This window comes from Ambystoma mexicanum, chromosome 14, assembly GCF_040938575.1.
Source record: "Ambystoma mexicanum isolate Mex_15411 chromosome 14, UKY_AmexF1_1, whole genome shotgun sequence".
Lineage (NCBI taxonomy): Eukaryota > Metazoa > Chordata > Amphibia > Caudata > Ambystomatidae > Ambystoma > Ambystoma mexicanum.
In genome coordinates, this window is record NC_090940.1 from 668,293,459 (window position 1) to 668,319,559 (window position 26,101).

At 52.1% G+C, this 26,101-nt stretch overlaps 1 protein-coding gene across 8 annotated transcripts in view; it reads left to right on the forward strand.

The window, feature by feature from the left end:
* Positions 1-26,101, forward strand: part of SYNE2 (spectrin repeat containing nuclear envelope protein 2) — a 1,840,150-nt gene that overhangs the window by 1,221,546 nt on the left and 592,503 nt on the right. For all 8 annotated transcript variants that reach the window (XM_069638223.1, XM_069638224.1, XM_069638227.1 and 5 more), the window contains 4 exons: positions 693-837; positions 2,721-2,939; positions 21,465-21,712; positions 22,875-23,043. In XM_069638223.1, coding sequence (XP_069494324.1) covers positions 693-837; positions 2,721-2,939; positions 21,465-21,712; positions 22,875-23,043 — 781 coding nt within the window. The remainder of the gene's footprint in view (positions 1-692; positions 838-2,720; positions 2,940-21,464; positions 21,713-22,874; positions 23,044-26,101) is intronic.

Genomic DNA, 26,101 nt, shown 5'->3' on the forward strand with positions numbered 1-26,101 from the left:
CAGTGTTTGAAGTAGAGATTTCCTCCACTGGGGCTCAGCTCATCTCCTGGGCATCGGCATCGATCAATGAGCAGTTGCCACCTCGGGGGTGGGGGGGGGGGGCGGGGGGTGCAGAGCGCGGGCCACGGTCCGTGAATCTTACCACCACCTGAGACTCGAGCCATGTAATCTTTCCCTGTTACTTCTAAAGGAACTCATAGCATGATCTGAGGTCATGCTTACTGGAATTGCTAAATAGCCAACACACATGTTACTTTGTAGGAGCACTTGTATGACACTGGTTGATTTGGGAAGTCAAGAGTAGCTCCTTGAAGTTGCCTTGACACTAGCAAGGCGGGCCCTTGTAAGCCTCGGGTTGGTGTAAAATGGCTGCCAGGTCCTGGGGGGTTCAGTCACGTGCCGGTATTGACAGAGCGGGTATTGCTGCACTGGCAGCACCCATGAGTTATACAATCACCCATCATTCTATCAAACCACATATTGGAATGCAATTTCTTCAATCTATTGAAAATGTATCCATACTAACCAAGCTCTCCATGGCAGAAGAAACAAGTGCTACAGTAAACAGAATGCAAATGGCCTTGGTATTATTTTGCTATAGCTAATGGCGCGGGCGGGGCAGGCTATATCGCGCCGCGAGACACATTATTCTGAATGGGGACTTGTTTTGCTGAAAATGTGTTTCTTTGCAGGTGGGCTGAAAAATACCAGCGGCACAGAGAAAGATTGCAAGAGATTGGCCAACAATTGCAGGGACTGGAAAAAGGGCTCTGCGACTCTGCTTCCCGCCCTCCGACATCTTACAAGGGCGCGTTACAGGCCTGTGAGGAAAGCAAGGCAAGTTACCTGAATAAAAGCCAATGCTTCCCGGGCTACAATGTTGCAACCAAAGTTTAACCAAATTGCCGAAAAAAGTAAGACAAAAAGGAAACCTTTATTAATTTGGGGTAGCACTGCGTCCGGAGCGAGCAGGACCATGATGGTCTGAAGTGGCAAGTCACATCTGTCTGCCGTTGTGCGATACCTGATGGTACGCAGCGTACCTCGCAGTGTCGCGCAACTCCAGAGAAGCAAAAGGGCGGGAAAGAACCCACTGAGGTCTCGAGATGTGGCTGCTCAGCTGCTTCAGAAGAGAATTTATTTGCTCAGGAAACAACCTATACATTTCTTTTATGTCCCTCAGACAAAGTATATCGAGGCCCTTCCTCAGAGGCGACCCCATGGCAGGTTATGTCCTGCAGCCCACCTGAGCCCCGGCCTTCATCCGGGAAGTCCTGCCCTGAGTGTTTTGCTGTTTCTGCAGTAGACCTTTCCAAGCCTTGTCCTACCATCTTCTCCCCCAGTTCTGGGGTTGTTGGCTTCTCGCATTTGTGGAAGTGATCATTTAGCAATTATCAAGGAGATAAACACAGAACTGGCCTCCATGTTACCCCACTCTTCAGAAATACCCAGGAATGTATCTGACGTGCTAGAACTATCTCTGGCGATCCTCAGGTCATAGTTCCCCGCAAGCATTGGGTTCGAGTGGGCAGCATTGCTTGCTAATAAAGAACATCACCCTTTGCACCGGACATATTGCTCTGGCAGCCCTTTGCGGGGCTCGTTTTTTTCTGGGAAAAATGTGCATTTTTTGTGGATTCAATTGTAGTTGAAACAAAATAGGATATTGTGCTTTCCTGGAATTTACCAGAATTCTCCATTCTCTTTAATGAGTTTCCAATTTCTATTTCATTGTCTTTGCCCGATACTTTCTGCCGCTTAGAGATTTCATTCTGGTCCCACAATGTCCTTGGTCCGTTTCATCTGAAGTGGTGCTTGGAAATTCTCACTTGATTTGGGAAAATAATCAGTAAATTGTATTTTCTGTTTCTCCGTCACAGCTTCTGCTCTTCCGTAGGAGCTTAAATTCCTAAATACTGTGAGAGGTTTATCTTAGTGGGTTTAATGAGTACTTACCATGTCTAACACTACGCTGACCAGCGCGCAGCCAAGAATGGTTACATCGGCCTACGCCCGCGGCTTCTGGGCTGCAATGCTGGGGAGCACGTCACCCATTGTGATAAAGACCCCTGCCTAGTTCTGGAGACGGCCAAGTGGTTGACTTGGGGAGGCCGGCACCCCTCAGGCCACTGGATGCTGTGCCCAAGGGTGGTATGGGTAGGAGCCCATGGTCAGCTTCCCTCGGTCCCCGTCACAGAGCAGGGCACGGCCTGGGCAGCATTGACCCATTCCCAGTCCACAGATGTTTGGGTTTGTTTCATGGGGGCATTGGGCTTGTATAGGGAAAGACAATGAGCCTCATTATAAGTTTACCAGTATCCAGCCAGTTATTCTGGCGGGATACTGGCAAAACGGACCTACCGTTTCCGCCGTCTGATATCCTGGAATTTCTGCGATATTACAGGGGGTGGAAAGGGCGGTAAATCTGCATTCCATGGAGGGGATTGCCGGTATTACCGGCACCGGTACTACCTTTGCTGGTAATGCCAGCAGTTCTGTGCCGGCGGAGGCCTGATTTACCTCCAGCTCTTGGCTGGAGGTAAACCAGTCACCCCCACTGGCAAACGTGTAGTTTTGCTGTCTGGTAAAAGTGTCGGTCACTAAATTACCAGCACTTTTACCCACACTTTTGTCGCATAGACATAGAACCATAGGTCATTATCAGGATTTGGTGCATTGCCTTTCGGTTTCTTAACCTCTTTTTTGTTGTTCCTTTGAAGGCGCTGGTTAAGAAGATGGACTCTGTTGGAGATGACTTGCTGACCCTGAGGCAGCAGGCCAGAGAACTGTGCGCCGCTTGCCCCGACAGCAACCGCGCCGGGCTTCTGAAAAGCCTGACCCTGCACTGGGACCAGTGGATCCTTTTACTAACCAAGGCCAACCAATGGGAGCGGAGGTGTGAGGAACTGCGGCAAGACTGGAAGGTTGTCAGTGATCAGGTGAGTCTTGCAAAGAATAGAGCTACCTCCATTTAGGACCGGTTGCTTCACTGTAGCGCGGAACCAACTCAAGCGTGCATGTGCATCGAGAGGCAAGACGTCCTCTCACATTGCGCACTTTCCGCACAGAATCCCTCTTTAATGTGTCTGTCCAGGGAATGTGCCTCTTCTCTGCAAAGGTGGACCCCTCCCCTTGGGACTACGGAGGTGATCCCGCTCAGCAAAACACCTCCTAGGGGACCAAGCAATCACGAACCCACAGGGAGGTCCCTAAAAAGGGATATTGTTGCCCCCCCTCTTCCCAAGATTCTAGTGCTAACTTTGTTGACTACATGGGAGTAAACAGGTCTAATAACCGTAAACTTCCTGTTCGGAAGATTGGGGTGGTTTCGGACCCTCCGTGTACATCAGGATCTGCTGGGATTGACAGAGCCATGGGAAGTCCAACCCCCTAACAGAAAGATAAAGAGCCAATCGATGTTATAATCACGTGAGAGACATCAGCTGTGCGGCAGACTCACAGAGCCCTGCCCCCTGGGAGGTGTGGCCGGATGAGAAGAGTTTACGCCAAGCATGGTGAACCCAGACGAGGGAGAGCCTACCAATTGTGCCAGCCCTGACAGAGGACGAAACGTCAATGCCCAGTCAAGAGCACCAGTGTGGAGCCCAAGCCACGCGACGATAAGCAGGTCTAAGCATGGGTGCCGCGGGGCAGGCGTAATCCCGTGGGAAAGAGGAGCAAGCTCCACCCAAAGCAGCAACCCAGAAGAACCCAAGGAACTGGTGACGTCTGGACCAAACTCGCCCGTCATCCAGAGGAGCACTGCATTGAAACAAAAGGTATGCGGTGGCTCTGGGGAACCAGGAAGGCAAGACCCAACCATACCCCAGGGTGGGTTGTGGTGGGAGAAGCAAGAACCCAAGCAGAGTGAGAGAAACTATACCCAAACGCGGGGTGCGAGAAACCAGACCCCCAAGGCGGACTGCGAGAAACTAGGCCCACAGCGGGATGAGAGAAACCATACCTGAAGGCCGGGTGAAAGGAGCAAGACCCGAAGGCAGAGTGTGGAAAACCTGACCCCAAGGCGGGGGGCAAGAAACCAGACCCCAAGGCGGAGTGCAAGAAACAAGGGCCCAATGCGGGGTCACAGAAGCAAGATCCCAGTATGGGCATAAGAAACCAAATCCCAAGGTGGGGTGTGAGAAATCAGACCCCAAGATGGGTTGAAAAAAAACATACTCCAGGGCAGGGTGAGAGAAACCAGACCGCAAGGCGGAATGCAAGAAACCAGACCCCAAGGAGGGGTGCACAAAATCAGACCTCAAAGCGTGGTGCAAGAAACCAGACACCAATGCAGGGTGCAAGAAACCAGACCCCAAGGTGGGTGCGAGACACCATACCCCAGGGTGGGTTGAGAGAAACCATAACTCAAGGCGGGTGTGAGAAACCTGACCAAAAGGCAGGGTAAGAGAAACCATACTCCAAGGCCGGAGCTCAAGGCGGGGTGCGGGACAACATACCACAAGATGGGTTGAACAAAACCAGACCCCAGGGTGGAGTGCGAGAAACCAGACCCCAAGGCGGGGTGCCTGAAACCAGACCCCAAGTCAGGTGAGAGAAACTATACCCTAAATTGGGGTGCAAGAAACCAGATCCCAAGGCGGGGTGAGGGAAACCAGACCCAAAGATGGGTTGAACAAAACCAGACCCCAGGGTGGGCTGAAAGAAACCAGACCCAGAGATGGGTTGAACAAAACCATACCCCATCATGAGGTGCGAGAAACCAGACCCCAAGGCGGGGTGCGAGAAACCAAGGCCCAAGGCTAGGTGCAAAAAACCATATCCCAGAGCGGAGTTTGAGAAACCAGACCCCAAGGCAGGCTGGGAGAAAACAGACCCCAAAGTGGGGTGCCAGAAAACAGACCCCGAGGCACGATGCGAGAAACCAGATTTCAAGGCGATTGAGGCGATCCAAAACTCAAAGCAGTGCTAAGAAAGCACAGGCCTTTCTTGGTAAAGAGTACCAGGGGTGCTCTCACTGCAGGGGGGGGGACATAGACCAGACGCTGCCTAGAAGGGTGAAAAGATTAACAGAGACTCTTTTTGGACTTGTTGAAATTGTGTGAAAAAAGACCAACTCAAAAAGACATTCCACCTTAGACTCTACGAAATGGGCAAGTAGCCCTGTTGGGAAAGATGTACGGGGGGGGGGGCAGAAACCAGTGGCCATTCCTTTGCAAGGGCCCATGTGCCTCTTTTGCAGGATTTTTTGTGTTTTGCTGATAGGGGTCGGGACAGAGGTCCAGCTAGTACGGGTTTGTCGACAGGGGACTTTCTTGGTATTGTAAAGACATCCTGACGAGCACCTTTTTGGATATTTTCTTTGTCGAGTATAACCTTCGACATACGGCCAGATCAGGTTTTCTATTGGAAAAATAAAGTCGATTACAAAGCTACCTTGTCCATCTCCTGTTTCTGGCCTCCCACAATTCCCAAAGGGTTGTCTGCGTGTTGACAAGTAAGTAAAACTCCTCCTTTGCGCTTCTAGCCCTTCACCTCCTCCCTGTAGAACTCTTCTAGCCTTTCACCTCCTCCCTGTAGAACCCTTTAGCCCTTCACTTCCCCCCTGTAGAACTCTTCGAGCCCTTCACCTCCACCCTGTAGAACTCTTCTAGCCCTTCACCTCCTCCCTGTAGAACTCTTCTAGCCCTTCACCTACTCCGTGTAGAACTTTCTAGCCCGTCACCTCCTCCCGGTAGAACTTGTCTGGCTCCTTCAAGCCCTGATCCTTTTTGCCCCCCTTTTGATTTGCTCCAAGTCCCTAAATAACGGCCCGGATTGGCTACGCCATTTTCCCATCAGCTGTGGGCCACGGGATTGGTCACGATTTCCTAGTGCCACCTTGGATAACCCCCTCTTATCAGAGGGTCCACGTGCTGTGGCTTTTGAGTCGACGTGACTCGTTTGTAGCCAGTCCATGGGCAAGGGGCTTAAACGTGCCTCAGCCATCTAAGAGGCCCTGCTGTTAGGGGAGTTTTCCTAGAGTTCACTTGAGTTAAGACTTCATAAAACTATCCGCTGGCATACAGGTGCCCAAATCTTGGTATAAGTCTGTACTACTCAAGGAACCTTGGTAGAGTGGTAGAGCAGCCAGGCTTGTCAAAGGAGGGAGATGTGAGCTTTAGCTAAGTCCCCTGAACCCAGTAATTACAATGGTCCAAAGGAACATACATAAAATGTTCTACTAAAATATACATGTATTATATTCACACAAGGAAAGTGGACAAATACTTAGTTCAATTAACCAACACATAGGGATTCTTAAATATAAATGTCAACGGCCATTGCTTCAGTGGTAGTTGCTCGCAGTACAATTGTTACAGAGTTTGACACCAATGCAGGTCGAGGTGTCCCTGTTAGGTTCCGACACTAGGAAGCGGGGCAGCCAATCGGGAGCGGAGGGGGGCACTAGGAAGCAACAGAGGACATGGCCTGCATGGGGAGGCTAAACAGGGGCTGGGGCTCAAAATGATTTTACACAGTGCGCAATCCTCGTCCTGCAGAGGCTCGGTGGCTCACACACTCACCTGCACGGCCCGCCCGCGTGGAAGTCAGGTGCCAGGGCTGCAGGTTGGGCTCCTTATTCCTTATTCCTCCTGGCTTTTCAGCCATCCGCCATGTCCATGCCATGCTCAGGGAGATGATAGCCCACTTCTGTTGGTTGCACTCTTTCCCTGTAGTTAGTTTTTCCCTTTATCACTCCGGGACTACGAGTCCCAGAATGCAAACAAACAAAAACGGAACTGGAGTTGCAGGCTGGCGTGGTTGACTCCAATATACTTCTCTGAGACACACATAGGAGGCGCTGTTGCCGATGCAGTGTGTTATTTACTTTCCTTTGCATTCTGGGGCTTGCAGTCTTATACTTATAATTAACAGAAAAGTACAACCACCAGGCTGCAAAGGATACACACAGTATTATATGTGGTACGCGTGCATGACGTGTGCACTGGAGGCCCGTTGGACAACGAAACTACACGTCCCAGAATGCAAGGGGGTGTTGGCTGCCAGGTCTAGCCCAGGGTTTCGAGGGCGACACTGCAGCTATTGTTCAGCTCCACTGATTTGTCTTTTCGAGGGGCCCTAGAGGTCCCCCATGCACTGGCGACCAGATGACACACTGTCACTTTTCCAGTCCTTGCATTTAACAAACAATGCATTCTGGGAGTTGCACTCTTAACGTCCACTGACAGCACTGGACGTGCGCGCGCCTGGAACCCGGGAGGTGAAATTATCGGGTGTCCCCAGGCGCGAGATGCCGTGCACTTGCCTCGTCGCTGTTGCCAGGTGGGTCCGTGTCTTCTGCCCCCACTAACCCCCTTTTATGCTGCGCTTGCGTCCTAAAGACAGGACCCTTGTATTAATCAGGCGCAGCTAATAAGTATTTATTGTGAACACAGTGGTGTGCTTTGATCCGCGGGGCCTGGAGCAGAGGCTGCAGCTGCCGCGTGCCTGGGACTCCCCACGTGGAGTTATAAAGCCGCGTGAGGGCGCTAGTTTATGCAGCTCTGGGGTGGCCTTGGTTAATCATTGCTAAGCACCCTCTCCGCTCACGCAGCGTTACGTTGAAATGCTGGCGGTGCAGTATTATAGCTGGAAATGAAAACTGCAAGTTCCAGAATGCAAAGCGGAGAGAAGTAACCAGCCCGCAGACGCACAGCCCCTTTAACCCCCAGGCACCCCCTCATTTGTTCTAGAGACCCTGTGCGTCCAGTCCCGGATTTTGAACCACTAGCCTCTTACTGTCAGGGTCTTGTGGATCACTTTCCCCCATTTTCAGATAAAAAATCCCAGCATGCAAAGTGGTGGTATTTTACAAGCCAGGGCTCTTTCTAGCGCATGGAAGCGCTGATTGAGAGTTTATTTTTCCATCCAATGACGATCCCGTGTGTGCTCGCGCTGCGCCCATTGTCTCCAGGGAAACGGGATGCTCCCCCCTGGTGGGCAGACCCGGCTGCAGCTCAGTCCAGGTGCCCCGGTCATGTGACACGTTCCTCGGGCAGCCACCGTGCTCAGGCATCGCTCTCAGAAAGGACCGCTCTCCCGTGCATGCTTTAAATGCGCGGAGGGTTAGTGCCTCTCTTCCATTGGCCGGCTCGTATCGTGTATTCCTGACTTGTGCATGGTTTCGAGAGGGAAGGGTGTGCAGGGTATCATGCCAAGGGCTTAAAGTGGGCCGGGGCTCAGTCCCCGCGTGGTCCTGGAGCTGTGGCGTTGCCGGGGCTCCCCATTTGAGAGCAGATACTGCTTTCCCACGCTAGATGGCGCTCTCCTCCATGCCTATCATCCCATCAGCCGGCTGAGCGTCTGGAGCCGGTTATTCTGTGGGGCAGCTGAGCTCATCCAGGGAGGACCGGAGTTGACATGCAACACATCACACGTGCAATGCACTGCTCATAAAATGGATCCTTTGTACACATTAGCTTAGATTTCAAGAAGGGAACCTCGCGTCTGTGTAAGACCCCCGCTAGGCTGTAGTTCCTCGAGTCGGCCCCCGCCCCTTGCAAGGCCCTTGACTTGCGGGTGATTCTAGGGCTGCGCCAGACACTTCCGGTGCCCACATTTCGTACCCACCTAAATCAGTGTCCGCCCCAAGCACGCGGTTGCTGTTGACAGCCTCTTTGTGCCATCGTGCAGCTCTGCACAGGGGCCCGCGAAAGGCCCTGACGCCCGCTTTTAAGCCTGTGGTGGGCGGGTGCCTTTGAAAGCCCAATAGGGAATCGGAAGTGTACCCCAAGTACTTGGGTAAAGCTGCCCCTGTCACTAGGACCGAAGCAGGACGACCATGATCGCCACAAAGCCTTCTTTATACTCTGTAACCAGCAAGTCTCTAAGGGCTGCTGCGTGCTTTGAAAATGCTAATAAATAAATAAATAAATAAATACTCCTCTTTTCAGAGCCTGCTGTGCAAAGTGGTCATCTCTCCCTCCTGCACTTGGACCGTTCCTACTATTTACCGGCCTCCAGGCGCTACCTCCCTGTTCCTCTCCGAATGGGCCGATATCTGTTCCTCTTTACTCTCAACCACTTCCAACCTGCTCCTACTGGATGACTTTAACATCCAACTGGACTCCCCTGGCACAGCATCCAGTCTCTTCATCCATCTCTGCCCCTCTCCATTCTCCCTTCTGGTCCAACCCTCTCTGCTGGACACACTCTGGACGACCTCATCCACTCCAACCTCCCTCTCTCATCTCCTCTGCTCACCCCTCTCTCCTGGTCTGACCAGTCTCTTCTCTCCTCCCACCTGGGTCTTTGTGGCCCTCTGACCGCACCTCCAAAAGCCCTGCCAACCTCGCTCTCGTACATCAGCCCCATGAAACCAGTGCCAGCTGCTGCCTTCACTTCTACCGTTATCCCCCCCTTGCCCTCCCATCTCAGATTCTACCACCGACACTGCTCTCAGCAACCTCCACCTGCCCATCACCAACACCCTTGACTTTCTTGCCCCAGTCAGGAGGATCTGCTTAAAACCTGCCTTTAAGCGTAACACTTGGTGCGACTCTGAACTCACAGCCCTGAAACAAAATTGCAGAGCTTCAGAACGGAAGTGGCAAACCTCAGGCTCACCCTTTGACAAACTGGCCTACTGCCGGCTCCAAAGGCAATACCGACTCTCCATCTGTACCAAGAAAAGGCCCACATTCAGGCCTGGGTCTCTGGCGCAGTCAACAACACAACAGAATGTTTCAAGATCTGCAGAGAGCTTGCCAACCCCTCCGCAGTCTCCTCCTCCCCTATTCCTTCTCGCGCCCTTTGCAACTCACTCGCCACTCACTTCACCAACGAAACTCAGGACATCCTAAACAGCCTTGTCACTCACTCTCACAACCCATCCCTCACCCCCTTCCCTCCTTTGGCCACTCACCATCCTCCTGCGCCCTTGTCTCTCCGGAAGAAGCCACCAGAGTCGTCTTCTCCATCAAAGTCTCTTCCAAACAGGTTTCCTCTTCCTCACCCAAAACCATCAAGGACGCTTCCTCTCTTGCCCCTGCACTCTCGATCTTTGTAACCACTCTCTTACCCATCCTCCCTCAAGCACTGCTTTGTGCGCCCCTTCCTCAAAAAACCATCAGCAGAGCCTTCCTGACCAGCCAACTTCCGCCCCATTTCCATCACCCACTTCCTGGGGAAACTGCTGGAGAAGTTGGCCCTGCCCCAACTCAACTCTCACACTGAGCTTGTTGGCGCTCTCTACGACCATCAGTCTGGATTCTGAGCATCCAGAGGCACGGAAACTGCTCTTCTGAACACCTGTGAAGAGCTGCTCTCATCCCTGGATTCCAACTCTCCAGCTGTCCTAATCCTTCTCAATCTCTCCTCTGCATTTGACACGGTCAACCACTCCAACCTCATACTAAGGCTCCATGACACCCTTGGTATCTTGGAGCGGGCAATGGATTGGCTGAGCTTCTTGCTAACTGGCCGCTCCTCCCAAGTCATCCTGTGCACATTCTCCTCTCCTACTTCCTTCTCTAGCTGTGGCGTCCCCCAGGGCTCTGTTCCCTCGCCTTGGCTCTTTATCTACCTTACTTGGCTGGCACTCCTCATCTTCTCCTTCTCTCCCAACTTCCATTGTTATGCAGACAACGCACAACTCTTCTTCTAACTTCCTGCTGAACCCCTTGCACCGTCCATCATCCCGGACTGCCTTTCTGCCATCCGGGCCTGGTGCACTTCCAACGATTTCTGCCTCAATCACAGCAAAACTGAGACCCTTCCTTTTGGGACCCCCTGCACCTGACTACTTCTCCATGGGCTCTCCACCTCAGCCCTCTTTGGAATCCAGAAACCCCAGAGTCCTCTTCGACTCCCCTCTCTCTTTCCTCCCTCACACGCGAGACACTGCCAAGAAGTCCCACATTGAGCTCTTCCTTCTCCAAGGAATTCTACCCTTTCTCATGTTCCCTCAGAGACTCCATGTTACCCGTGCCCTGGTTCTCTCTATGCTTGACTATTGCAATAGCCTCCTCCTGAATGTACCTTAGTCCACTCTGCGGCCCCTCCAGCTAATCCAGAATAGGGCAGCAAGACTTATCTTTGACCTCAAGCCCAGGGACCTCCTCTATCCTGCCTTACAAAGTCTTCACTGGCTCCCGGTAGCTTCACGGATTCAATTAAAATCCCTCTGCATCATCCACAAGGCTATCTAGGGCCGGGGACCACACTATCTGCAACTCTCTCTCACTAAATATTCCCCTCTAGACCTCTGCGCTCCTCTGGCACCAACTCCTTGTGTGTAAAGATTTTTGCTAAGCAGAGGGCAGGGGCTCCCTTCTTTGGAACAGCCTCCCTCTTCCTTCTTCACCTTGAACAGGACTTTTTTCTTAAATTCCCGAAGCTCCTCAAGACTTTCCTCTTTACCTCTTCCTTAACTCCCTCTCCTCTGCTAATGTCAAATTCGCTTGTTTGGTGTTCAGGGCCCTGGGTCTCTGTCCTCCCACATTGAAACACCTCCCCCCCAGCTTCTGTCTATCCTCAGCACTTGCCTCGGCTCAAACTCCATCCTGGAGGCTCTCACTTACCTTACATTGCACTTCACTAGTTGCTCACCCAGGAGCACCACAGCACCTATCCTACACCCCTCTCCCCTCTGCACTTGCACATTCTGAACACTCACAAGTCATGGTAGGTTCACCTTCCCCTCCCCAGGTTATTGATACATATTTTTGTATTGTAATGTTTCTCATCCCTTGTCCCCTCCCTGTTACCCTATGGGAGCTTTGAAACATTACGTACTTCCTGTATAAGCGCCTAACAAGCAAATAATAAATAAATAAATAAATATGGAAGCGTTTGGTTACCAGCCAAAAAACGCCCTACTGAAGTTTTGATACCTTTTTATTGACCCCCAATATCAGTGCCTTCTAGTCATTGCTTAATCAGTGCCTTGTACGGAGCCCGGTATAGGAGCTTTCTGGTCACCGCTTAATCAGTGCCTTATATAGAGCCCTGTATAGGAGCTTTCTGGTCACCGCTTAATCAGTGCCTTGCATGGAGCCCGGTATAGGAGCTTTCTGGTCACCGCTTAATCAGTGCCTTATATAGAGCCCTGTATAGGAGCTTTCTGGTCACTGCTTAATCAGTGCCTTGCATGGACCCCGGTATAGGAGATTGCTGGTCACCGCTTAATCAGTGCCTTGCATGGACCCCGGTATAGGAGCTTTCTGGTCACCGCTTAAACAGTGCCTTATATAGAGCCCTGTATAGGAGCTTTCTGGTCACCGCTTAATCAGTACCTTGCATGTAGCCCGGTATAGGAGCTTTCTGGTCACCGCTTAATCAGTGCCTTGCATGGACCCCGGTATAGGAGCTTTCTGGTCACCGCTTAATCAGTGCCTTGCATGGACCCCGGTATAGGAGCTTTCTGGTCACCGCTTAATCAGTGCCTTGTATGGAGCCCGGTATAGGAGCTTTCTGGTCACTGCTTAATCAGTGCCTTGTATGGAGCCCAGTATAGGAGCTTTCTGGTTACCGCTTAATCAGTGCCTTGCATGGACCCCGGTATAGGAGCTTTCTGATCACTGCTTAATCATAATCAGTGCCTTGTATGGACCCCGGTATAGGAGCTTTCTGGTCACTGCTTACTCAGTGCCTTGTATGGAGCCCAGTATAGGAGCTTTCTGGTCACCGCTTAATCAGTGCCTTGTATGGAGCCCAGTATAGGAGCTTTCTGGTCACCACTTAATCAGTGCCTTGTATGGAACCCAGTATAGGAGCATTCTGGTCACAGCTTAATCAGTGCCTTGCATGGACCCTGGTATAGGAGCTTTCTGATCACTGCTTAATCAGTGCCTTGTATGGACCCCGGTATAGGAGCTTTCTGGTCACTGCTTAATCAGCGCCTTGTATGGACCCCGGTATAGGAGCTTTCTGGTCACTGCTTAATCAGTGCCTTGTATGGACCCCGGTATAGGAGCTTTCTGGTCGCCGCTTACTCAGTGCCTTGTATGGACCTTGGTATAGGAGCTTTCTGGTCACCACTTAATCAGTGCCTTATATGGAGCCCGGTATCAGAGCTTTCTGGTCACCGCTTAATCAGTGCCTTATATGGAGCCCAGTATAGGAGCTTTCTGGTCACTGCTTAATCAGTGCCTTCCATTGACCCTGGTATAGGAGCTTTCTGGCCACCGCTTAAGCAGTGCCGTGTATGGAGCCCAGTATAGGAGCTTTCTGGTCACCACTTAATCAGTGCCTGTATGGAGCCTGGTAAAGGAGCTTTCCGGTCACCGCTTAATCAGTGCCTTGTATGGAGCCCGGTATAGGAGCTTTCTGATCACTGCTTAATCAGTGCCTTGTATGGAGCCCGGTATAGGAGCTTTCTGGTCACTGATTAATCAGTGCCCTGTATGGACCCCGGTATAGGATAGGAGCATTCTAGACACTGCTTAATCAGCACCTTGTATGGACCTCGGTATAGGAGCTTTCTAGACACTGCTTAATCAGTGCCTTGTATGGACCCTGGTATAGGAGCTTTCTGGTCACCGCTTAATCAGTGCCTTGTATGGACCCTGGTATAGGAGCTTTCTGGTCACTGCTTAATCAGTGACTTGTATGGACCCTGGTATAGGAGCTTTCTGGTCACCGCTTAATCAGTGCCTTGCATGGGCCCCGGTATAGGAGCTTTCTGGTCACCGCTTAATCAGTGCCTTGTATGGAGCCCAGTATAGGGGCATTCTGGTCACAGCTTAATCAGTGCCTTGCATGGACCCTGGTATAGGAGCTTTCTGATCACTGCTTAATCAGTATCTTGTATGGAGCCCAGTATAGGAGCTTTCTGGTCATCGCTTAATCAGTGCCTTGTAAGGACCTAGGTATAGGAGCTTTTTAGTCACTGCTTCATCAGTGCCTTGTATAGTGCCTTCTATGGACCCCGGTATAGGAGCTTTCTGGTCACCGCTTAATCAGTGCCTTGTATGGAGCCCGGTATCAGAGCTTTCTGGTCACCGCTTAATCAGTGCCTTATATGGAGCCTGGTATCGGAGCTTTCTGGTCACTGCTTAATCAGTGCCTTATATGGAGCCCAGTATAGGAGCTTTCTGGTCACCGCTTAATCAGTGCCTTGTGTGGAACCCGGTATAGGAGCTTTCTAGACACTGCTTAAACAGCACCTTGTATGGACCTCGGTATAGGAGCTTTCTAGACACTGCTTAATCAGTGCCTTGCATGGACCCTGGTATAGGAGCTTTCTAGACACTGCTTAATAAGCACCTTGTATGGACCTGGGTATAGGAGATTTCTAGACACTGCTTAATCAGTGCCTTGCATGGACCCCGGTATAGGAGATTTCTAGACACTGCTTAATCAGTGCCCTGTATGGACACCGGTATATGATAGGAGCTTTCTAGACACTGCTTAATCAGCACCTTGTATGGACCTCGGTATAGGAGCTTTCTGGTCACTGCTTAATCAGTGCCTTGTATGGACCCCGGTATAGGAGTTTTCTGGTCACTGCTTACTCAGTGCCTTGTATGGACCCCGGTATAGGAGCTATCTGGTCACTGCTTACTCAGTGCCTTGTATGGACCCCGGTATAGGAGCTTTCTGGTCACTGCTTACTCAGTGCCTTGTATGGACCCCGGTATAGAAGCTTTCTGGTCACTGCTTAATCAGTGCCTTGTATGGACCCCGGTATAGGAGCTTTCTGGTCACCGCTTAATCAGTGCCTTGTATGGAGCCCAGTATAGGAGCTTTCTGGTCACCACTTAATCAGTGCCTTGTATGGAACCCAGTATAGGAGCATTCTGGTCACAGCTTAATCAGTGCCTTGCATGGACCCTGGTATAGGAGCTTTCTGATCACTGCTTAATCAGTGCCTTGTATGGAGCCCGGTATAGGAGCTCTCTGGTCACCGCTTAATCAGTGCCTTGTATGGAGCCTGGTATAGGAGCTTTCTGGTCACTGCTTAATCAGTGCTTTGTATGGAGCCCGGTATAGGAGCTTTCTGGTCACTGCTTACTCAGTGCCTTGTATGGACCCCGGTATAGGAGCTTTCTGGTCCCTGATTAATCAGCGCCTTGTATGGACCCCAGTATAGGAGCTTTCTGGTCACTGCTTAATCAGTGCCTTGTATAGTGCCTTGTATGGACCCCCGTATAGGAGCTTTCTGGTCACTGCTTAATTAGTGCCTGGTATGGACCCCGGTATAGGAGCTTTCTGGTCACTGCTTACTCAGTGCCTTGTATGGACCCCGGTATAGGAGCTTTCTGGTCACTGCTTAATCAGCGCCTTGTATGGACCCCAGTATAGGAGCTTTCTGGTCACTGCTTAATCAGTGCCTTGTATGGACCCCGGTATAGGAGCTTTCTGGTCGCCGCTTACTCAGTGCCTTGTATGGACCTTGGTATAGTAGCTTTCTGGTCACCACTTAATCAGTGCCTTATATGGAGCCCGGTATCAGAGCTTTCTGGTCACCGCTTAATCAGTGCCTTATATGGAGCCCAGTATAGGAGCTTTCTGGTCACTGCTTAATCAGTGCCTTCCATTGACCCTGGTATAGGAGCTTTCTGGCCACCGCTTAGGCAGTGCCGTGTATGGAGCCCAGTATAGGAGCTTTCTGGTCACCACTTAATCAGTGCCTTGTATGGAGCCTGGTATAGGAGCTTTCCGGTCACCGTTTAATCAGTGCCTTGTATGGAGCCCGGTATAGGAGCTTTCTGATCACTGCTTAATCAGTGCCTTGTATGGAGCCCGGTATAGGAGCTTTCTGGTCACTGATTAATCAGTGCCCTGTATGGAGCCCAGAATAGGAGTTTTCTAGACACTGCTTAATCAGCACCTTGTATGGACCTCGGTATAGGAGCTTTCCGGTCACTGCTTACTCAGTGCCTTGTATGGAGCCCAGTATAGGAGCTTTCCGGTCACCGCTTAATCAGTGCCTTGCCTGGACCCTGGTATAGGAGCTTTCTGGTCACTGATTAATCAGCGCCTTGTATGGAGCCCGGTCTAGGAGCTTTCTGATTCTGTGCTGCAAGACCTCGCCCCTGTGGAAGTGAAAGCTTCTTTCTGGGGTGATGGCCAATGTGGGCAGTGCCCCCGTTAGAGCTGGGCATCTGCACACATGAACGGTGCAGCCTGAAGGTGTTCATTTCCCTTGCACCAGCCTTCACTTCTGTGCCATCACACTTTGGGTGTGTCCAGGAACCTGTCTACTAGCACACACTGGAGGTGTACACGAGCGCACACGTGAGCACATCCCTGCCCTGACGAGTACATGCTCTAGTGGCCCGCCCCTGTGCCCACTATCAACACGAGAAGCTGCCACTGGCTTCCTGGTGAATGCAGTGAAGCAGTGCCCGCCCGCACTGCAGGGCACTGCCCGCCTGCCAGGCTAAGGCACTGGTGCTTCCCAGAGTGCCGAGTGTCTGGTGGCAGCACATCTCTGCAGGGCAGTGCCCGCCTGCCAGGCTACCACACCGGTGCTTCTCAGGGTGCTGAGGCCTTCTCGGGCCTGGCAGCACATCTCTGCAGGGCACTGGCCGTTCCCTGGAGAGGAGTCATTGACATCGGGCAGTTGGTGGATTGGTAACCCCCTCGGCGCCATGAGGCCCCCTCCAGGAAGGAAATGCGCTTCATAAAACCCCCAACTCACAGAACTTCATATAACTTTGACCCGCTGCTTTACCAGGTGAAGCCTCTCCGTGCCCAGCAAGCGCCTGTCCTGCCCTGGTCCCTACTCCTGCCAAGGCCTGATGGTCGCTTTCTGTCTTTCACATTCATTTGAAGGTGTGAATATTTAAGTGGACTAGGGTGTAACTATCATGGCCGGCCTGAATACTGTGTGTTCCCACGCATGTTCCAACAGTGTCAGGGCTGCTTATGATATTCAAGCTATTAGTCTCACCTAAAGCGACACAGGACCCGGATCCTCGTCCCCCTGCCGCTGTCTCGGGTGATATTGCCAGGGCCTTAAAGTTTGCCGCCAGTTTTTCCCTGTTGCTTCTTTTTCGGAAGCAGTTTCTACAGGCTGAGTAGTGTGGCCTCCCTTTGCTCCCCCTCCCAGATCCTTAAGCAAGTAATGATAGCACAGACTAGTTCTATTTGTGGAAATGTAGTAGGCCATAGGCATTTTTATTTTCTTGCAGAAAATACATAACATAAGAAAATAATACATTGTTATCAGCTTTTGGGCACACTGTCCAGGCTTGTTCCGAGTTCTTGTCCTCCTTGGGCCTCCGTCCCTGGGGACATGCCGCCTACGACTTGCTTTGGACCGTGTACAAAGAAAGTACTCGGCGTTCCGTTTTCTGTTCCTTTCCTTCTTTTCCGTTATTTTTTTATTATTTTTTTTTTGCAGGGTGGGGTGGGTGGCAAAAAAGCTTTCCTCTGTCCAGGTCCCAGGGAGCTTACCCACAGAGGTAGGCTCCTTACCTGGTTTGTGATTTGGTTATCTTTCTTACCCCTCAAATACCCCTCCGCTCCTTTGACTTTTCCCCTGGGGGCCGGGCTTTCCCTGCCCCCCTGCCGCTACCTTTCGCACCCTTTCCAGGTGCAGCTTCCTCCCTTCCTGTTTCCTTTTGTTTTGGTGGCGCCATCACGCCGCCCCTCCTCATGGCTTTCGCGCCATCTTCACCCCCACCCCGCGCCTAAACTCCCAGGCCCTCCATGCGGCCCGGGGCCTGGGTCAGAAGCCCGCGTTCCTCTCATCTATTTACGCTGAAAGGAGATCCATGTTCTTGGTAGCACTGGAATAGTTTTTGTTGGTTTTCTGAAAGTATGTAAAGTTTGCCCCGGAGTTCGGCAGTAGTTTACTTTTGTGATTCGTAGAAAGCACTAGCCGCAGCAATGGCAATAGGAGACACGGCAAAGGTGCCTTGAGCAAGGACTGCATCGTCCTGTTCAGCAGATGGAATAATGAGAGCCCGAGGGGTGGCACTGGCTAATCCAGACGCTGGGGAGGACTGTCGGGAGGCAGCGAGTGGAAGAAGCAGGGAGACCTGCTTGGCTACTGATGCAGTCTAGACCAGCCCTGCCGAGTAAAGCTGGGCAGGCTACGGTGGGCAACCCTACCCACTTAGACGTGGTAGCGCTTCAGAAGCGGCCTGCAGTGGCCGTCTTTCTCCCTCTCAACGTTTCGGTACCTTTAGTGGCCTTTTAACACACACAACAAAACTGTAGCACCGCTACGCACGCAGGGCACACGTCTGCCAGGCCTCTGTCCGAGCCCTGTGGGTAAAAGACCTACACACCTTCTGAATTGCAGATGTGTCTGCACCACCAGAGATGGCTTCCCGGAAAGGGCTTTGCAGGGGGCGTCATCAGCCCCTTGTCAGCCTGAGCTGAGAGACGAGAGCCGCTGTGTGCTGTGCAATAGAGACGAGCCGCTGTGTGCTGTGCAATAGAGACGAGCCGCTGTGTGCTGTGCAATAGAGACGAGCCGCTGTGTGCTGTGCAATAGAGACGAGCCGCTGTGTGCTGTGCAATAGGGACGAGCCGCTGTGTGCTGTGCAATAGAGACGAGCCGCTGTGTGCTGCGCAATAGAGACGAGCCGCTGTGTGCTGTGCAATAGAGACGAGCCGCTGTGTGCTGTGCAATAGGGACGAGCCGCTGTGTGCTGTGCAATAGAGACGAGCCGCTGTGTGCTGTGCAATAGGGACGAGCCGCTGTGTGCTGTGCAATAGAGACGAGCCGCTGTGTGCTGTGCAATAGAGACGAGCCGCTGTGTGCTGTGCAATAGAGACGAGCCGCTGTGTGCTGTGCAATAGAGACGAGCCGCTGTGTGCTGTGCAAAAGGGACGAGACGCTGTGTGCTGTGCAATAGGGACGAGACGCTGTGTGCTGTGCAATAGGGACGAGACGCTGTGTGCTGTGCAATAGGGACGAGCCGCTGTGTGTTGTGCAATAGAGACGAGCCGCTGTGTGCTGTGCAAAAGGGACGAGCCGCTGTGTGCTGTGCAAAAGGGACGAGCCGCTGTGTGCTGTGCAATAGGGACGAGCCGCTGTGTGCTGTGCAATAGGGACAAGCCGCTGTGTGCTGTGCAATAGAGACGAGCCGCTGTGTGCTGTGCAATACACGAATCCTCACCATTCTTACTCAAATATCCGGTACCTCTATAGTGAAGAAAACCCTAAGTGGGTCTTTTAGTCTGTGAAGTGAATCACGTACAGGACTCCATCCATATATGGCACTGTGAGATTACATCATTTGCACAGGATCACACACTGGTTAAGGGGTGAACCAGGAATGTGGGCAGTTTAAGTTTGGCCACATCTCATCTCGGGTGTAGTTGATCATAAATATTAATAAAGGTTTTGGTTTGGGTTTCATGTGCTTACAGAACGTATACGTCGTCATGGGCACACGTAGAGCAACACGAGGATGGCTTCAGTATTGTGTTCCCTTTGCTGCATGGAAGGTCCCAGTGGCCCCCAGGCGAAGTACCAAGAGCCTAAATGCACCTCGGTTGGGTTTCACAACCATCCTCCTTACTTCACACGAACGGCAGGCAGCATTATTAATCTGCCCCATTCGCATTGCTCAAGGGACAGCAGTTTCTGCTAGTGCTCCCTGCGAGGCTCTCTGCATCAGCGTGTGCCATAGACTGTGTGCTCCCAGCGAGGCTCTCTGCATCAGCGCGTGCCATAGACTGTGTGCTCCCTGCGAGGCTCTCTGCATCAGCGCGTGCCATAGACTGTGTGCTCCCTGCGAGGCTCTCTGCATCAGCGCGTGCCATAGACTGTGTGCTCCCTGCGAGGCTCTCTGCATCAGCGCGTGCCATAGACTGTGTGCTCCCTGCGAGGCTCTCTGCATCAGCTAGACTGTGTGTGCTCCCTGCGAGGCTTTCTGCATTAGCGCGTGCCATAGACTGTGTGCTCCCTGCGAGGCTCTCTGCATCAGCACATGCCATAGACTGTGTGTGCTCCCTGCGAGGCTCTCTGCATCAGCGCGTGCCATAGACTGTGTGCTCCCTGCGAGGCTCTCTGCATCAGCGTGTGCCGTAGCCTGTGTGCTCCCTGCGAGGCTCTCTGCATCAGCGTGTGCCATAGACTGTGTGCTCCCTGCGAGGCTCTCTGCATCAGCGCGTGCCATATACTGTGTGTGCTCCCTGCAAGGCTGTCTGTATCAGTGTGTGCCATAGCTTGGGTGCTCCCTGCGAGGCTCTCTGCATCAGCGCGTGCCATAGACTGTGTGCTCCCTGCGTGGCTCTCTGCATCAGCGCGTGCCATAGACTGTGTGCTCCCTGCGAGGCTCTCTGCATTGGCGTGTGCCATAGCCTGTGTGCTCCCTGTGAGGCTCTCTGCATCAGCGCGTGCCATAGACTGTGTGTGCTCCCTGCGAGGCTCTCTGCATCAGCGCATGCCATAGACTGTGTGTGCTCCTTGCGAGGCTCTCTGCATCAGTGCATGCCACAGACTGTGTGTGCTCCCTGCTATGCTCTCTGCATCAGCGTGTGCCATAGAGGTTGTGCTCCCTGCGAGGCTCTCTGCATCAGTGTGTGCCATAGCTTGAAAGCTCCCTGCGAGGCTCTCTGCATCAGCGCGTGCCATAGACTGTGTGCGCTCCCTGCGAGGCTCTCTGCATCAGTGCATGCCATAGACTGTGTGTGCTCCCTGCTATGCTTTCTGCATCAGCGTGTGCCATAGAGGTTGTGCTCCCTGCGAGGCTCCCTGCATCAGTGTGTGCCATAGCCTGGGTGCTCCCTGCGAGGCTCTCTGCATAATCGAGGGCCATAGACTGCGTGCTCCCTGCGAGGCTCTCTGCATCAGCGCGTGCCATAGACTGTGTGCACTCCCTGGGAGGCTCTGTGCAACAGCGCGTGCCAAATTCATCTCCAATGGCTGCACGATGTTGGGGTTCAATGGCTAAGACAAGTGCCCAATATATACAACCCCAATTACAAGCGATGAGCCACCCAACGTCCTCAAATTGTGGGACCAAGTTTCACAATATTCCAAAGCAGGGATTCCAATTGTGCTTGCATGGAACTTCGAGCAGCAACGAGTAATGCGCACAGCAAAGCAAGTGTATATAATGTATAGCGAGCTCGATACAAATGCATCATTTTAAAAGTAGCCCTCCTTCTAACCCCACAATAGGTTTAAAACCAAGACTTTTGCTCAGCCATGTGGCCTCCCCCCCCCCCATTTGTTGTTTTTGTAAAATGAGGCCCAGACTTACGGGGTGCGGATGCACACTCTGCGTCCTGCAGTCACTCTAGCCTTGAAGCATAATCTCACTCTCGACAGCTCCTGATCATATTTCTGTTAAAGCAGGAACATTTGCCCACAAATGTGACTCCCATGGGTGCCTGGCCTTTGAGATCTGAGACACGTTCCAAGTGTTAAAAAGGACTATGACTCAGGTCTGTGTTGACAGTAGCTTTTGGGATGTCACCCACTGAGTGGAGCCGTGCCAGGCAGATCTCTGCGTCCCTGCTACCACTCTACACTACGCCTCCAGAGCACAAGGTGTGACTGCCCCTGACCTCGAAACTAAGTTGCTATCTTTCTTCTTCCCTCCCAGATTGAGAGAGAAACCATCCTTCTGGAGCATTTCCAAGAAGAGCTGCCAGAGAAAGCCAAGAAGAGTTCTGCCAGGCGGGAGCTGCTGGATTGCCTGCATCGCACCCGCCGCTATGAGCTGAACATCGACGAAGAGCGGCGCTTCCTGGCTTTGCTGCTTCGCCGGGTGAAGAGCCTACTGCCTGCGCAGGCAGCCGAAACAGGTTTCATCCCGCAGGAGATCCTGTCCCTGCAGGACAAGTGTCACAGGTGAGTGCCCAGCACCAGGAACCCGCTTACCCCGGCCTTGTCTACGTTGTACTATGAGGTGCAATTTCAATGATCGTAGCTCCTTGGGGATCATGGAAAGCATATTCCCACATAGAGCGTCCCCTATGGGTCTCTGTAATAAGGCTCTCGGCTGCAAGGAGGAAGACATAGTGAGGTGAAGTACTGATAGCAAGAATAAAGTACGGCGAGGTACATTAAGAATGGACCAATCACAGAGTGCAGCGCAGGAACACTGGCAATGGCGAATGGCCCCCAAAATGAAAGGTGGCCTGAGATGTGGGGCTCCAAGCAGCAGAGGCTTCGGCTGAGTGGAGTATGTTTAACCCATGCGTTACCACTGTACCCTTTACACGCCACACTACAAGACACACTGTTTCCCACAGGCCACCGACCGCCTCCAGCTTCAGCAGATGAAACCCCAGGCCAAGCGTCATGTCTTCTTAACGTTGAACGCTTAGTCTCACTCAAGCTGGGTCCATACATGGACACGTGTGCATCTAAATAAAACATGTTACTTGACAGGTAATTGGGGTTCTGACTTAAAACCTCAAAGACTCCATTGGTGATGCCACCCGTGCCATGCACTACTCATGACATCACACAGAGCATGTTCTACCCTCTACATAATATTCCTTACCACAGTATCCACTGGCATGCAGGTTGCCCGGCGTGCGTGGCACTAAGAGCATGACATGGAGCCAAGGCTCAATTGCAGTGCCCACCGGGTGTGCTCATGGCTGGCACAGTACCCCCGAGTGTGGTACTTGCTATGCAAGGCATACAGTCATGCGTTATAGGTACTGCATGCAGCGCATGGCCTGCAACCATGCAAACTCTGTTCAGCAGCGAAGCCCTGCAGGTTCCGCATCCAGGGCCATACGGTTCCGCATCCAGGGCCATACCCCGATGCAGCTCCCACCACAATCAATTACCATGGTTTGCAGACACTGCACCGGGGCAAACTCTTGCACATATTCCCTGGTGTGCAGCATGGCAGGGCCCCACGCCACAGTAATAGCAGAGAGTTTGCTGGCGCTTATCCCTACAGGCCCGAAGCCAGTAAGTCACGTCAATGCCAGCCAACGTATCTACGAGTGTTTTGATCTCCTCTAGAGCTTCTCTTTGTACCATTTCTCTTTAGCCTCTCTCAGAAAGCCCAGAAGAGTAAACACGCGGTGGAGTCGGAGATGGAGGAACGAGACAAGATGGCCGAAGAAGTGAGCCAAGGTTGGAGTTCCTTGCTTGATGCCTCATCCTCCTTGCGAGACTTGAAGTCCACGGGTGTTCCAGAGAAAGCGGCTCGCCTTCAGGTAGGAACCCCAGCCTTTTCATTGGCCCTTTTGATTGCTGCGATGTAGCCCACCGGCTTTAGTCCAGAGTAGGGCATCTGTAGGTATTGTGTAGGATTAAGGGAGTGACCACTGAGGCAAAGAGTGAGACTTTCTACCAATGATTTGAATCAAATTCTTGGAGTAAACTCCCCATCCAAGTGCACCAGTGCCTTTGGGCACTCTGTGGCTTTGTCTGTCAGTCAAAGATACTGTGATGATCAACAGCATAGGCAATACTTGATATATTTCCAGAGGATTTCATCTTTTCGGGGTGCATAACGGGCTGGGTACTTCTAGATCCTAGAGGTTTTCTCTCCAAAAGAAAATGGTGTTAATCCTTCGTAAAATCTAATGAAAACGGGCTGGGAAGGAACAAACAGTAGGGCAATGTGATTTCCTGTCTAGCTCCATGCGTTCCTCCGTTACATCACACCCCCATGACGGCAACATCCAATCCCGCAAATTAAAACTCGCCCCCCCTTCTTTCATATGTTACCCTCTACAACATGTACAGAGCTCTGTTGCTTTCTGTTCTGTTCGTGCTACATGCAACTATACATACAAATGCCATCCTAGGGGCCACCTGAACCCCTTGGCCAAGTGGGGCACTCACACAGAGGCGAGCAAGTAGGGAGCTCACGCAGAGCCAAGCGCAAGGAGTGTGACTTCCGCCCCATTCCAAGATGTCTGGTTACAGCCTCTGAGAAACACACAGAGTCTGGAGCCTGCAATACTACCACTCAAGGAAGCAAACCAACCAGAAGGACTCCCAGTTGGATGCCTTGGGGCGAGCCAATACCAAGCCTTGGTATTAAGACCTCCCACCCGCATCTCTATAAGTGTGTCCATCAAACTGGGCCAAGGGGATTCGTTTTGAGGAACTGGCAGCGAGAGTTTGTCACCAGAAGATGAGGAGAGACCTACAAGAGAAGAAACCACTTGTAACTGACGAACCACCAGGATCCCCTGCAAAAACAGAGAAAGTTGCAAGGCCAGAGGAGGCTGACAGAGACCAGGCCGCCTAAGAGGTAGAGATACCCCAGAGCCTGCGATTGCGACTGAATCACCTCTGGGTTCACTTGCAAGAACAGAGAAATCTGCAAGGCCAGAGGAGGCTGATGGAGAGGTGGAGATACCCCAGGGCCTGCGATTACGACAGAGGCACCGACGGGTTCCCCTGCAAGAACAGAGAAACCTGCAAGTCCAGAGGACGCTGACGGAGAGGTGGAGATACGCCAGGGCCTACGATTGCGACGGAGGCACCGACGGGTTCCCCTGCAAGAACAGAGAAAGCTGCAAGGCCAGTCACTTTTGTGCTCTATTATCATCCTTCTGTACCAGGGGAGGGAAACCCAGAAGAAATCCATACTGGCTGTTCCTCTCTTAGAGGGTATCTGGGATGATGGTCTCGTCACTATGCCCCCCCACCCCACAGAGCCAGCAAAGAAAGACAGATTCGATAAGAAGTAGAGGGTCCCCAACTCTGCCCCTGTCTGCCTCTGCACATAGCACACGCCTGACTCTACTGTCTCTGCTGCTGTCCGTAAAAGGTCCGACAAATCGTCCGTCTTGCTCCGTTCCACCTGACAAGGAAGGAAGATGTCTAGAAAGTTAGCACCACAGCTGCCAGGATAATCAAGGTGCAAACGCCATGGCCTATCTCGTTGGGTATGACCGTGAGTTATGGTATAAGCTGGGTCCCCTTTTGGAGCCCCGCTCCCCCCCGAGGATAAGCGACAGGAAGCACTGTAGATCTAACACGAAGGCAAGGCGGCATCGGACCCTGCCATCACGCTGTGCGTCGATGTTGCACACATGAGATTCCGCCAGCTGGGTAACGGGCTGTACTCGGAAGGCATGGCTGGCTCAAATCAACAAATTTCAGGCTGGAGTACAAGCCAAGGTGTTAGACATGCCGTTCAACACACCGACAGGAACAGGGATCTTTCAAGATACTGCCTGGTAAGGAAAAAGTCAGGATGTTGGAGATCCATCTGGGATTTAAGAGTCCTCAACAAGTTCCTCAGCGCACAAACCTTTCGTATGCTGCCACTACAAGTACTCTCTCATTTACAACAAGGGGGTTTCCTAGCAACACTCAACCTGGATGACGCATATTTTCACACCCCTATTTGCTACTCACAGCACCGCATCCTGCGGTTTGTAGTAGGCTGCATGCATTACCAATTCAAAGCTCTGCCATTTGCCCTTCGGTTGGCCCAAAGGGTGTTTTATGAAATGCCTAGCTCCGGTGATGCCCCATCTAGACCGAGCCCCTCGACTTCTCCATAACTTTCATGAAATCTTGCCTGGTTCCAGCTCAGCATGCGTTGTATCTGGGAGCAAAGCGTATCACATTGTCCTGCAAAGCCATACCTTCCCAGGAGTGGGTGTCCACCCTCCTTCACAAGGTGCACCAGCACAGCACTTCCACTGCAGTGTCTGTCACTGTTGGGCATGATGTCGTCTTGCATTCCTCTCATCAGTCATTGCTGGCTGCACATGTGGAGTGTCAGTCACTGTTGGGAATGATGTCGTCTTGCATTCCTCTCATCAGTCATTGCTGGCTGCACATGGGCCTGTTACAGCAGTGTCAGTCGCTGTTGGGCATGATGTCGTCTTGCATTCCTCTCATCAGTCATTGCTGGCTGCACATGCGCCTGTTACAGGAGTGTCAGTCACTGTTGGGCATGATGTCGTCTTGCATTCCTCTCATCAGTCATTGCTGGCTGCACATGTGGAGTGTCAGTCACTGTTGGGAATGATGTCGTCTTGCATTCCTCTCATCAGTCATTGCTGGCTGCACACGGGCCTGTTACAGCAGTATCAGTCGCTGTTGGGCATGGTGTCGTCTTGCATTCCTCTCATCAGTCATTGCTGGCTGCACATGCGCCTGTTACAGGAGTGTCAGTCACTGTTGGGCATGATGTCGTCTTGCATTCCTCTCATCAGTCATTGCTGGCTGCACATGGGCCTGTTACAGGAGTGTCAGTCACTGTTGGGCATGAGGTCGTCTTGCATTCCTCTCATCAGTCAT